The 15,352-nt window shown below is 39.8% G+C and overlaps 1 protein-coding gene across 1 annotated transcript in view; it reads left to right on the forward strand.

The window, feature by feature from the left end:
• The window catches only part of SMS (spermine synthase), a 128,374-nt gene that overhangs the window by 32,043 nt on the left and 80,979 nt on the right, over nt 1–15,352 (forward strand). The window contains exon 2 of the mRNA XM_063450271.1: nt 7,151–7,271. Within this exon, the coding sequence (XP_063306341.1) occupies nt 7,151–7,271 (121 nt within the window). The remainder of the gene's footprint in view (nt 1–7,150; nt 7,272–15,352) is intronic.

Below are 15,352 nucleotides of genomic sequence, written 5' to 3' on the forward strand. Positions count from 1 at the left end.
GAACTAAGGACTGTATTGTAGTGGGGATATGGGATGTAGTTGGGGATATGGGAGTTGTACCTTGCAGGGGGTAGAAGCTGTGGTGTGGGGAGAATAGAGATTTATAGTGTTGGGAGAGGATAGGAGCTGTAGTGTAGAGAGGGGGAATGGGCTGCGGGTGTGTGTGGGTTACACACTAAACACTTTTTTTTTTAAATATATGTACTTTTTTTATTTCCCCCCCTCCCATTTGCTTACGTTGGGCCAAAGGGGAGGAGGTTAGTTGATCTCAGGTTGTCCGATGGGCTGACTATTTGGTCTGCAGACCACATCTAGTGCTCACTCTCAGACCGGTAGTCAGTAGGGAATCATAGTTTTTCCATGGTGGTGCTCTGATCAACTACAAGGAGCGATACACATCTCAATGCAGTGGTCCTGTCCTTTTTATGCTGCAATGTAAAACGTTGCAGCCTTTTAGAAACTGTCATGTTTACATTGCAGGATTTGATCTACATCTAGTGGCTGTCATACTGACAACCACTAGAGATTGTTCCATTGCACTGACTGGGTACAACTCATGGACTCTCATGGGAAACCATTGAATTTCCAATATTTTCTTTTGGGTGTGCGGCATGTGCCGTGCATGCGCATTAGGTCTCAAATGCTCCTTTATGAGACATAATAAATTGGACCATTGCAGAGTAGGCAAGGCTTCCTCAATAGCGCTGCTGGAGATGGAGAGGTGAGCAGCGCAGAGGGAGCCTCGGTGCTGGAAAATAGCAAGTAATTTAAACAGAGCATGGGTACAGCAGAGAGGCATAAGCACTTTGCTGTAATGCAAATAATATAATGCTTATGGTGCTTAGTCTGTCCCTTTAACGCATGTTTTTCTCTTGGTCTAGTTTATATTAAACACGTCCATTATTTGCTTTATTTTAATATCCTTAATTACATTTTAACTATTTTTTTTCTATTTTTCTACTTTTTCTCTTTTGATCAGTATGGTGGACCACCAATATATCGCCGCTACGGATTCCTTTCCCCCAATATCGTAGGTCCAATACTCCTGAAGATAAATATCACTGATATCGCATTTTCTCTCCACACATTAGTCGAGACTGAATCGGAGTAGATCTGTTTAATGCAGGCAAAGGTTTAGAATTTGTACATTCAGTAAACTCCTCCCCTGTGCCTGAGAGATAATTGAGTCAGGAACTGTACACTCAATTATCTCCAGGCACAGAAAAATACAACAATTTTACAACACCCCAAAAGTACCCCCAAAATCCATGGAAACCTCTCGAGAGTCACATCAGCCCGGAGAGCCCTGATCTGAGTGACTAGCACGTCCAAAAATCACTCAGATCGGTTCGGTAGTTTTGAATTGCCATCAAAGGAAAGTTTTGACCGGTCAGCCACGAGGTGTAACCCCAAAATAGTTCCAGAGGAATCGTGACAAGGGCCGGTCTCAGTTTGCGGAATTTTATACGAAAACCACAAACAACAAACAAAAGCTTTCAAGTGTCGGTAGTTGTATCTCCTGAACGCCGTTCATATAGGTGGTTGGGAACTTGAATGGGCAGCAGTTCAATCTTTACCGGTGTTCGCCGAAATCAGTTCCAGGCACTTGTCTGTTCGGGAGAAAAAATGGCCACCATCCATTCTGTCGACCACGTGCATTTGGTTGCACGAAATGGCGGCAACCCAGGGGAGCATTCTATTAATTGTTTCCATTGTGGTTTTCCTACTGGATAGTTAGTGTTCCATGTTCTAATGAGGTGCTTGGGTGGTCCTCGTTCGGAAACCGAACCAGGTGGGATCAACCTATAAACGAACATAAAGGACAAAATGTACCGAACCAAGTGATTGGGTATTCCTTTTTTTTTATTTTTTTTATTTTCTGTGTGCATAGAATAACAGAACATCTTACATTGCCACAACAGCATTAGTAAGTAAAGCAAGAACATAGAAGGTCACATTTGTGGCTTTGAGGTAACGGCACATTTTTTTAAGTATTATTACAAAAAGCATGGTTGTTACGCTATCGCAGTGTAATTTAACTCGGCTTACAAGCTTGAGGGTGCTGTGATAGCTGGCATTTAAGTTAGATCAAATAAGGTCAAAGTCAAACAATACATTCAACTAGTGCGCTGACTGCAGTGTTGAGTGTAAGCTTAAAGATTAGCAAAATGCTATGATTAAATGCAAGCAAGACATAACTGCAACTGGTGCTCTGAGTAACGTATGGTAGATTACATGCAATGCTGTACTCGATTGGGACAGGTTAATTATTAAACGTTAGGTTACATGCTAGACAGACATTAAGCATACATTGCCGAGGGTACAATTGCATGGCCTCTAATTAGACTGCTCATTTGACATTGTAAGTAACATCACTATTTATGGATTAATAGGCACCAGCACCACTATGAGGGCTGATAGTGACGGTGAGCGGCAAAGGGCCTAACTCGTATCTCAGTCCTGGCTCCCAGGCTATCATATGCCAGCCAGGGGTACCGCACGGTCCCTTCTCGAGCAGTCACACTGCAGGACAATGTCCCTGATTGCAGGCATATTGGTCGCCTCTGCGGTCGCTTGTATGGTCCCCTGCGTTTCTGGCTGCGGTTGCGAGCGTGTTTGGCGCCCTTGAAGTCGCCTCCATGGTGCCGCTGTGCGTTTCAGCGAGGAATGGTGCTTGATCCGCCGCCATGTTGGGGATTTTCCCGCTGGTGAGAAGGTGCGTCGCGTTATGCAGGTGGTACTCGTTGGTGGAGAGGCAGGACAGCTCATCTGCCGTTTCAATCTCCGCCAAAAATTGGTGAAGTGCCGGTTCAGCCTGGAGAGGATGTCTTCTAGGCCATGACTGGGTCGTGGAGACCACGCGGCGTCCGCCATGTTAAGTGTGGCGCTGAGAAGGCCTCCGAGACTCCGGTCGTAGCAAAAGTGAGTAGCGTGTTTGGGTTTGAGAGTATAAGCTGGTAGTCCCGGTCTGCTTGTGCTCTCGATGTTATCGCACATGCCCTCCGCCATCCTTATTTCAGTGCTTGGGTTACAGGTATTGGCGGCTCTGCTACGGCACCGCAGGTGTTTTGCGGTATTCGGGGCCTGAGGGTGGGGACCGGGATCACCCCCCGGTCCAAGTAGGGGGGGGGGGTTCGGGGCCAGTTCCCCGCGGGTCCGACTCATGGCTGGGTGCTGATCGGCAGGCAGCGGGGGAACAGCGGCCGTCCACCCCGCTCACCTCCAGGGTAGGCTTTAAGGTGCCAGTGAGGAACCCTCCTCCTGGGGACTGAAGCCCGTTCGGCCAGCCTCTCCCTGGATCCAGGGCTCTCTGCCCGCTGAGGGCCACCGGTGCTGGACGGCTGTCTGCCCAAAATTGCATTTTCATTGCCTATTTGGGCCTAATTTGCAGGAGCTGGTGTTGAGTGCGACCATCCAGCTCGGCGGTCCGGCCCCGCCCCCTCGATTGGGTATTCCTTCACAATCAGTCATTCAAAAAACTTTCTTGCCCTTCTTTTATTAACTTAAAATGTACTATTTCAAATTTGAAGAATTTAGCAGTTTGCAAGGCACATCTATAGACCCCTAATCATTTTGGCTCTATACTAATCTAGTATTATTGCATTGTTGAGTTTAATGCTCCATTTAATGTATGCAAAGGCTCTCTTGCTAAATTTATCATATGTATGTATTCTGTTTTTACCATATTTGGTGACCTTATGGGAAAATGCATTTAAGTTATTTTCAGAGCAAAGCTGCCAAAACATTTTACACTGCACAATGTTGGCATCAAGTTATCATTTGTTATTCATTCAGTGCTGACATTTTTATCTCCTGCCCTCCTCCCCTGGGTTCCCACACTTGCTCACTTGTTTTTTATGGCATATTTAGCATTGTATCTTCCAATTGGCATTGTACACAGAGACATTTCTCATACAGTGTGTTTACAAAGACCGTGTTTTTGCTTGCAGATCTCTGCAGGTGGGTAATGGAAACCGTTTTTATTCAAGGTCAAGGGACAAGAAGATTTCTTCTCTCTTAATGTCTCTGGACTTTGTTTTAGAACTATAAATAAAAAAACGGCACACATGCAGGTCAAAATGTACACATTTTTAAGCCAACATCCACTTTCCTACCTGCAGGAGGGTGGCTTTTGCTGTTGGGAATTCAGCACTGGCTCTCCCAATCCCCCATCTCTCTATCTTCTCCTCCCTCTCATAGCTCGGTGTTAACTGGCAGGAAGTAATTGGCTTTCACGTCCTCCGCTGCCATTACGTTATTACAGGGGCATGTTTAAACCGTTAAAGGCCCGCAGCGCACAACCGGGCCACTGAAGACATATACACATCGGGCGGTCCATGTACGTCTGTTGCTGATCCCTGTCCCTAGTTTTGTAGGTCACTTCCACAGTTTGACCAGTAAAGCGTTTAAAGAACTTTTTACCTTACCGCTTTCCAGCACCAAGGCTACATCAACGATGGTTGAGCAGCCACTAGAGGTGGAGTTAAAAGGAATCTCCAGTGCCAGGAAAACTATTAGTTTTCCTGGCACTGGAGGTACCCTCTCCCTCTCACCCCCCAATCCCCGGTTACTGAAGGGGTGAAAACCCCTTCAGTCACTTACCTAAGGCAGCGACGATGTCCCTCGTCGCTGTCTCCTCCTCCGCGCCGCTCCTCCTACTGTCTCCGTCGGCCGGTGGGCGAGACTGATCCCGCCCACCGGCCGAGGAGACCTAATGCGCATGCGCGGCAATGCCACGCATGCGCATTAGCGCTCCCCATAGGAAAGCATTGAAAAAGATTTTCAATGCTTTCCTAAGAGGAAATGAGCGACGCTGGAGGTCCTCACACAGTGTGAGGACGTCCAGCGACGCTCTAGCAAAGAAAATATTTCCTATGATTCAGGAAGTGACCTCTAGTGGCTGTCTAGTAGACAGCCACAAGAGGTGGAATTAACCCTGCAAGGTAATTATTGCAGTTTATAAAAAAACTGCAATAATTACAGTTGCAGGGTTAAGAGTAGTGGGAGTTGGCACCCAGACCACTCCAATGAGCAGAAGTGGTCTGGGTGCCTGGAGTGTCCCTTTAACTCTCAGAAACCGCAATGTTTTACATTGCAGGCAAGCACAGACTAGCCATAGGGGAAACCTGGCAAATACCAAGGGCCGGAGCATGAATTGCTCCTCAGGATCCTGCTGACAAGTTACACTTGTAAAAGATTGCCATCCATAATAATGAACTTTAAAGTCATAATATATATATATATATATATATATATATATATATATATATATATATTTATATATTTATTTTAATACCCCCTTAATACGCACACACACTTCAGGCCAGTCCCTGTTACAAAACACACTCCAAAACCCCTAATTCGCCCTAATTCACTTCAGCAGTGCTTAAAGGGACACTGAAGGCAACAACATCACTTCAGTTTATTAAAGTGGTCTGTGTCTCTTTTGCACTTAGTGCTGCAATGTAAAACATTGTAGTCTCAGAGAGCTGCAATGTTTACATTGCAGCTCTAAGTCTGCACTCAGTGGCTGTCTATCAGAAAGCCACTAGAGGGCTTCCGGAATCAAATCAGACCTTTGGTCCGTTATCTGACGGTGGATGTCCTCACGCTTTGCATGAGGATCTCCAGCGTCAGATTTTTCCCATAGGAAAGCATTGATAAATGCGGGGAGCGTGTGTGTCATTGGGGGAATGTGCATGTCACCTCTCTGACTCCTACTATTGGGCTGCTTTGAATTTATATGCCCCACCCAAAATCTTGTTCCTGTCCGGCCCCGATTGCAGGGATAAACAGATGGAGGCACTACACCCAGACCATTTATGTGAGCCTCCAACTTCATATGTGCAGAGATCAGCAGAACAGTCCAGTAGATATTGTTGTATAATAGTATTTTTTCTAACACACGTGTTCAGCATTTGGATGATTATAACAGAGAAAACAAGGAAGTTAAAATTCCTCCTTTATGTATTCTTAGCCAATAAGGCTGTTGTTTTCAGTTATAGAGCTTTCAAAAGGTTTCATCAATCCCCCTTTTTTTTTTTTTTTTAATTCTTTATTTATTCCAAGATGCGATCACATATCCAATACACTCAAAACAAACATTGTTTGTATCATGATTATCCAGTTCGCTGTTGTGATAGTGATAGTCAGGATTTTAAGTCTCTTATGGATATGATATTATGCATTTTAAACATGACATCTCTTAGATTCAAACAAGTTCGTGCAGTAGGAAAATGTTTCATATCTGTATTGGAAAGTGTGTCCGCTCTGGTATTTTATATAATAAAATTTAAGAAAGTTTTAACATTACATAAATATGATCAGTAAAGTAACAATGCGAACGGTTTTCGGGTCTACAAGGATATCTTCTGAATGGTATATGCATTTCATCTACGATGCTTTCATGTATCCCTTTTGTGGGTATATGTATTTTCTTGTCCTGTTTCTTTCGACTTTGTTTGCCCACTTAGTATAACTGATTTTAAGATAAATAGGGCATTGTTTTATCGGTCCCCCTTACCAAAAACACTCAGAGCATTTTTAAAGTCAATTTAACTCCCTTTAATCCAGCACCAGGCAAATCTCTCTGGCGATGCTCGGCACACCCCTATCTGACGTCACGGGAGCTCCACTAAGGACAATTCAAAGGCCTTTTATTGGACCATTTTACCAACTCGGGGCGCATTCGCGCACTCACAGCCAGTAAAGGAAAGGGGACAGGGAGGTAGGGTGGGGATTTAAAACCTATTATGAGGGGATAGAGAGGAGGTAGGACTTCCCCCAGTGTGGGAGGAATGGGAGACAAGCTGAAACACTGCACTTCCAGACTTCTACCACCACGACTACTTCAAAAAGCAGAAGGTTTTCCTTGTGGTTGGAGTAACCCTTTAACATATTGCAGCAGTTATAAGCCACTTCGAAAAATGACAGTGGTTGTTGCATACTCTGTGCACCAGATGCAAACTTGTAAAGTTGGGTCTCAGGCTGACTATTTAACTAATGCTAAATTTTGCTAACATTTGCAGATAAAAAGACAGTATCTGTTACATTTTTAAATTGCATATTATGTGTTTCATTTGGATGTTTTATGTGCTTTGTTGTTGTTTGTAATACTATTTTGTTTTCTTTGTCTCTTTTTCTTCATCAGCTGATGGAAAGTACATCATTAAAGCACTGCAGCCTATTTTTGAAGGGCAGGAAATGACAGAAACCGTGCACAGCTGGGAAGACCATGGCTACCTGGCCACATACACAGCAAAAAATGGCAGGTGAGCAGACACTCATTATCTTCCATACAGAATATATGATGACAATATAGTTTATTTAATACATAGTAAAATACAGTGAATTAAAATGGCATAGCTAAATTTAGGTATAGCCAGTTAAGTAAAAGCACAAAAAAATGCACAAAAATTCCTGAATTGGCAAACTTGTAATATAACTTTTAAACTGCAGTTTGTCATCTAAACTCCTGTGAAAAGAAATAAATTGAGACAAATTTGCATGATCAAAATTTGCATTATCTTTTCCTTAGGCCATTAAAAAAAAAAAAAAAAAAGAAATGAAATGCCCCTTGACAGATTTATCTACTTTTACAGAAATCATTTGACACACAGTTCATAAAAAGCTTTTCCGGAATCTCTTATTTATCTAGAAAGTCATTTATATCACCTGTTACAAGGACACGCCTTCAAACCGGTATTTTCACTGTTTCTCCTGGAAGTAGTAAAGTATTGAGCCCAAGGCTAGCACTTCATAGATGATTATTTAACCCACACTCCCTATAAAACATAATCTTTATTTTACGGTTCTAGTTATAGAAATCCGATGGCTTAAGTGGTTGTTGTTGTTTGTGGGTTTTGAATTATGTTGTAGAACAATGTTAGAGCAATGATTCTCAGCTAGAGGTACACATACCCTTTTTTGGGACTAGGCTGGTAAAGCATCATGGAAAATGTAGTCCACAAACATTTGCAGTTCCAATGATAGCTATCTTTGTTCAAGAAGTAATTTTTTCCTCCCCTCTGATGAGTTGTGGACGAAACGCGCGCGTCAGGGGCCAAAGGTGATTCCCAGTGATATCTTGCTGTGTGGTTCATTGACTATATTTGCCCACACTTTCCTCCGAATCCCGTAGTAATTGACTGTCTATACTGGGTAGCTGTATGATAACAATTTTTTTCGTCACCCCGTTGTACTTAATCGTCAGACTGTGTCTATGGGGGTCTAATATTTAGCCATTTGGCAATCCGCTCCCAGCATTCTGGAGAGTCTTCTCTCAGATTAGCCTCGGTATTGTATTGACGATACTTAGAGGCTTTTAATTGGTGAATGGTTATCACTTAGCAAACTTGTTTTTCAGTGACTTTGATATTATTTTGGTTACATTACTCTCCTTAGATAGAACTAAGTACAATAGTTCTTGTCACTGTTAACTATAAACTGCAACATTGTATTGTTGCAGTCTGATTCTACCGGAGGTACTCTGAAAACTTTTGAACAGGTCCTCTGTGTTTGCTATAGGTTTTGACATGTGTATCTACTATTCATATTTGATCAACGTACGTAACCATTTTGCATATATCTATTTGAAACTACTAATAGGTAATATTACCTTAACGTTGCAATTTTTTTTTTATCACATTACATTGCAACTATCTATTTCTCATGTTGATTTATTGCACTACACGTCTATTTTAATAATTCATTAAAAGTTAATTTTTAATTTTACTCAGGGCACTCAACTGTACTATTTTTCATTTCTACCTTGGTAGTTTTTTGTGCGTTAACCCCACTATGAGTGTTTCCTTATAGCTTCCACTCCTCCCCCCTTATTTCTTGTAATTTTTTCCTAGTTTGTTGCAAAGTAGAAAGCGCTTCAAACTAGGTTTTTCTTGCCTACTTTTGGATCAACAGCAAAGACAGATGTGAGAAAGGCTGAACTTTGATGGGTGCATGTCTCTTTTCAGCTATGTTACTATTTTCTTCATTTACATCATCAGGGAAATAGATTTATAATTTCAAGGGAAACTCCACCGCCCAAATACAAAAATAAATAGCGGGGAAAAAATAACTATTTAGTAGATATATCCCAAATGAAAAATTTGAATGCATTTAATTGAGGTATATCTAAAAAATAGCTTACAAAAGTAGCAGTCTGCCTTGCAATCCCTCCCCTTCTAAAGCCACGCAGACGTTCTGTGGTGACCAATCACTGACTTCCTAATGCAGCTCAATGAGAAGTCTTTGCAAGGCAGGTGCTCTGAGCAATTGCTGCCTCTTGAGTGTAGCTCTACTGAGCTTAACAAACCAGGAAGTAACAGGACCTGTTGTCTGCTTAAAAACCAAGTGGATGTAACCAGGTTAATTTACAAAAGTGCAATTTTTATTGAATTCTGCACTTTTTGCAGAATAAAATAGAGAACACACTCTTAACATAAAAATGCTTTAGGGGTCAGACTGTACCTTTAAGTAGCTACTTATATTGGTGTTAATTATCTTTGTTAAAGAGAATGACTATGCACCATAACTGCTACAGTTTACTGTAGTGGTTTTAGTGCTATGAATCCGTCCCTGTAATCTTTGTTTTTACATAATGTTCGTCTCCATTATTTTAAGCTAAAACTCTTGATGCCAGACTCCAGTTTCCTACCCCTGACATTATTTGGTAAAGCACTGTACTCTGATTTATAGAGGCTTAACTTGTCCAGAGTGGGCAGGCAGTGTGTGGATAGCTTAGTTAGAAGCTGCACATCCCCAAATTTCATAAGGGTAGGAGTTGGAGTTTGAGCATCAGTGAATTATGTACATAATTTAACAGCAAGAAAACCAATACTTGACAGTGGTCTTGGTTAATTCCAGATTTGAGAATGCATAAACAGGCAGGGGGGTAGGTGATGGTAGAGGAGTATACATCCCCTTATTCCTTTACACACTTCGGTAGCTGTAGAATGATGGTGGAAGGATTATAATTATTGTATTATTATTTTATAAGATTCACCACCAGATGCCTTGGCAATCCATGAGTTCAGGACAGACTGAAATTTGTTTTATTTAACCCCTTAAGGACACATGACATGTGTGACATGTCATGATTCCCTTTTATTCCAGAAGTTTGGTCCTAAAGGGGTTAAATTGCATTATTTTATTTAACTATGTCTACTATTCTGTTCTTGGTTGGCACTGAAACCTAAAATTTGATATGGGGGCTTATAAGTGTTTCCATGATACTCTTAAGAGTTCCCTTGATAAAAATAATAGTTGAAAGACAGAAGAAAAAAAAAAAAAACTACACAAAAATAATAAGCGTCTGTTGCAGTTATTTTCCTGTAGCAAAGCACATAGCGTTCTCTTGAAACAAGGGATGGATTAAATGAATGTGCTATTGCTTTAGCATATTTATTTTACTGGATGGACACAGTGGGCTTTTAAGGTCATATGAAGCTCCAGGGTGTTCTCTCACTTTATTTGGTTGTTTTCTATTTCTGAACAATTTCCTTCAATACTTCTGTCAATGAACCATTTAGCAGATGGTGTTATATAATGTTAACATTATCCCTGTGGCATTTAATGTTCTATATACTAAAAGCAATTTAATGAGTGATTTGTTTTGTGTTTTAGCATTTCAACAGAAATTAAGAAGTCAGTGGAGCACCTTTTTTTTTTTTTTTTTTTTGGTGGCCTCCATTCGATAAGCCAATAAATATAAAGGCGTAGAAGCTGCACCACAAATGAAAAAATAAATCACAATTGACCCACCCAGAAGTGTGCCTAGGTTACATGTTGCTCAGGGCAGAAATGTATTTTGGCACTATCCCAAACGGTAGATTTTTTTTTTTTCTGTGTATCTCATTCACCCCCTAAATAACACTACATGCACATACTCACATTCACCTACATACACATTTATGTACATTCAAATTCACACACTTCATGTACACTCTAACATTCATTCTCGCACACCTACATTTATACGCACCCACTGATAGACATACACAAACATTTATTTTTCAACATTGAGGTTCACCATGGTTGGTAGATTCCTGCTCTAGTGAGCAGATAATGGCAGGGGATGGCAGGTGCATGATCTATCTACCAAAACTGTTAAATTATTGCATATTAGTAAGGACTTATATTCTCCAAAAATAATTAGAAGGATCTGTTCTGGCATCCCTCTGTTTGCCCAGTTTGTGATTGAATATATATATATATTAAAGTTTGCCTTAATGTTTATTTCAATTCATTCCTTTGTATTGTTAAAAGGACACTCTAAGTACGATATCCAACACAGCGTATTGTTGTTGTTATGGAGCCAAGAGTATTTGGGTGGCGTTTCTCCATGGTCTGCCAAACCATATTTCAGAAGTTTTGAAAAAAAAAATGCTTTCACTGGCACCTAAATCTTCAGCTGATTAGGGCTCTGTTTATTGCATATGATGAGTATTACAGCCTATATGAATTTATATTTTTATACGTAAATAATAGGCAGCCCCCTTTTGCTTTACATAGGTTCACCAGTGTAGGTAAATGCACAATAACATATGGGATAGCAGGTTTGTAGAATAATGATGGGATAGCAGGTTTGTAGAATAATGATCGATGATGTGTGTGTGTGAGAGTAAATGTGTGTGTGTGTCTCTCTCTCTCTCTCTCTCTCTCTCTCTCTCTCTCTATATATATATATATATATATATCTATATATATATATTAATGTTTTTTATGTAAAAAATTGAATTACACTGTTTCAACTGGTCAGTTACCATGCGTACAATCTATCTGTATCTTCATACGCTGAAATGCCATTTTGAACAGCCATATTTCCTGCTTACTCTACAAAAAAACATTTTGGGTACTACGACAAGAATCCCTGTAATGTCTTGATCCAATAAATAACGTAGTTCTTGTAAACTGCCTGGGAACCTAAAAAATTAAGCAGCTACAGTTATTCTTTTAGCAGAAATTAATTCTGCCCAAAATTTCCTGTACCAGTTTTTCAACAGCACACACAGACCTATTCATCTGCCACAATGATTTCCGATTAATCATTGATGTTTCTGGTGCTTCGAGGCAAGCTGCAACTCTTCAAAGGAGGACTTGTGGTAATTTCAGGATACTACATCTCCCCCACTCAGTTCACAGATGCAGAGTCTGACTCGCTCTTCTAGAATGTGCTGGTAACATGCAGAATTTGTAACAGCTAACCATTTTTGTCATAGGTCTGCAAGTAAGATAATTATATACCTGTGCCAAGGCTAAGGTGAAGTTATGTCACTCGCAACATTTCTCATTTAGACCAAAAATGTCCACTTTTATCTCATCTGTCTTCAGAACATATGTCAATGTCTGAGTCATTTAATTGACACTGTGTGTAACATTCCTTGTAATGCTTTTATTGTTATCCTCCAAAATCTGTTTTTTTTAGATAGATAATTCCCTTCACAAAAACCTGTTATAAGAAGCGACCTCCAATGTTGGCCAAAGTAAATGTTTACACTTTAAATGAAAGACTTTCAAACCTTTGTCTGATGCATGATGCTAATAGAGATGATTACCCTAGGGATTAACATGGTCTCTACAACAGACCATGAATCACCTATGCACATGTTTGTTTGTTCATTAAAGGGACAGAATAGGCACCTATACTACTTCATCTCACTGTATATGTATATGCATATGTGCTACTGTAATAAAAATTGTGCTCATCTTTATATCATTTATTTATAAAATATTTTACCAGGAAAGATACATTGAGATTTCTCTCGTTTTCAAGTATGTCCTGGGTCTACAAATCCTGAGTACATGAAGTTTTTTGTGAAAATACAGAGCTGAATTTATAACGTGCCTATTGCAGTTTTGGGGATTTTAGTAGCTCACATATTTAATTACTCCATAAATGCATACTATCTGCAAAAATGGACACCACAGGGACTGTCACATGATATATTTTTAGCTTTATTTAGGTGCCATTTTTTCACCTTTTTTAATTAAAGTTTGTGGGATTCATTTTTATTTTTCAATGTTTACATGCACTTATACGATACCCCATTTGTATACCTTTGCAAAGTAGCAATCTTAATCCAAGTCTAAATCCTTAACCAAACCCTAATTCTAAACTAAACCCAAATCCCAAATCTAACCATAAATCTAATAATAAACTTCACCTTAATCCTAACTGTTCGGAACGCTGGTATTTCAGATACAGAGAGCGAGAGAACATAATCTGTCCTAATGAAGATAAGTTCCTTAATAAATTTTACACATAAAATATAACGTTTAATCAATATTGTTAAAAAAGGAATAAATATCCTAAAGACACGGAATACAGGGGGTTGAAGGAATATATACAGGGGATAGATATATACAGAAAGAGTAGTAACAAGTGATAAGTACCTTTATGAAAGATTTAGTATGTAAAGGATAAATTAATGTTAGGTTCTCCAGAATGTAACAATAAATTGTTACAATTGTGTAAACTCCTGGTAAAGCGAAATAGTTACTTTTCAATAAAGCCTATGACTGGAGAAATGTGGCTATCAGAGATTGTATTTATACCTGAGACATTCCCTCCTATGGCCATTGGCGTAACTAAATAACCTCCATTTGTTTAAATATACATAGGGATTCAGGCGAGAGCGCAGGTAACCTTTTCTTTGTTTTTTACTGTATGTATTGGGGCTGATGTGTACTTGGTCGTTGCTGCCGCCCAGGAGTGATTGGAGTGAGCGCAGGACTTGGTTGTTTTTTTTTTGTAGCTATTAATGAACATACGTAAGTAGAATATTGAGAGAGAGAAAGGGAATGTCGCCTAAATGTCTAGTTTGGAGAAACCAAACTGCTAGTGAGTTCCTATCTCAATCCTAAAAAAAAATGTAAACACAATAACAGTGCATATAGTTATTAGATATAATCTGTGGTATGGACTGGGCTTAGGGTTTCATGGGTTTACTAAAACGACAAGTGACTTGTGCTGATTAGTAGATATCGTGTATATAGAAGCCCCGATCGGTATAACGGTTATTTGTAATATCCGCTTAAAGGGACACTATAGTCACCTGAGCAACTTTAGCTTAATGAAGCAGTTTTGGTGTATAGAACATGCCCCTGCAGCCTCACTGCTCAATCCTCTGCCGTTTAGGAGTTTTATCCCTTTGTTTATGAACCCTAGTCACACCTCCCTGCATGTGACTTGCACAGTCTTCCATAAACACGTCCTTCAAAGAGAGCCCTATTTAGGCTTTCTTTATTGCAAGTTCTGTTTAATTAAGATTTTCTTATCCCCTGCTATGTGATTAAAGTTCAATTTAGAGATTGAGATACAATTATTTAAGGTAAATTACATCTGTTTGAAAGTGAAACCAGTTTTTTTTTTTTTCATGCAGGCTCTGTCAATCATAGCCAGGGGAGGTGTGGCTAGGGCTGCATAAACAGAAACAAAGTGATTTAACAAAAAGGGAAAATGAGAAACTAAGCCAAATGCCATATTCAAACTGAAAAATATTATATAACAACTCACCATTACAATAAAATTATCAGGTAACTAGCCAACAGTATTTACTGCTGATAATCACTACGATCAACCAGCATAGTTAAGTTATACTTGCTCACCCATATACATTCTGTGAACAAAAAATAATTAGAAAAAACACTACAGTCACCAAAACAACTTTAGCTTAATGAAACAGTTTTGGTGTGTAGACCATGCCCCATGCAGTCTCACTGCTCAATTCTATGCCATTTAAGCTTTGAATTACTGTATTTATACAACCCTAGTCAGACCTCTCCGCATGTTCACAGAATTCCTAAACACTTCCTGTAAAGAGTCATCTAATGTTTATACTTCCTTTATTGCAAATTATGTTTGAATTAGAATGTCTTATCTCCTGCTCTGATAATAGCTTGCTAGACCTTGTAGGAGCCTCCTGTATGTAATAAAAGTTTAATTTACAGAGAAGTAAATAATAAACTTCTGAGAAAGTTAACATCAGAATGAAAATGAAACCATTAGTTTTCATGCAGGCTGTGTCAGGGATTTAATTCCTAAATGGCAGAAGATTGAGCAATGAGACGTCAGAGGCATGATCTTGTCAGGACAAACCAGTGACCCAACACGCAGAATTAAGTAAAACACGTAACAAAGACAAACAGTAACAACGTATTACTGGGCCTTAGAATGGCCGGAATTAACGTAATAGAATAAACATTCACGAGCCGAAGTCAGGAATACAGAAAGGAACAAATACGGTAAGAACAAAGCCAAAGGGTCAGGGATACCAGAAATATGGGAAGTCAAGCCAAGCCACGATCAAAAACCAACAGAATCAGAAATGCACTCTCGGATAACCAACAGGAT

This window comes from Pelobates fuscus, chromosome 1 (genome assembly GCF_036172605.1).
Source record: "Pelobates fuscus isolate aPelFus1 chromosome 1, aPelFus1.pri, whole genome shotgun sequence".
NCBI lineage: Eukaryota > Metazoa > Chordata > Amphibia > Anura > Pelobatidae > Pelobates > Pelobates fuscus.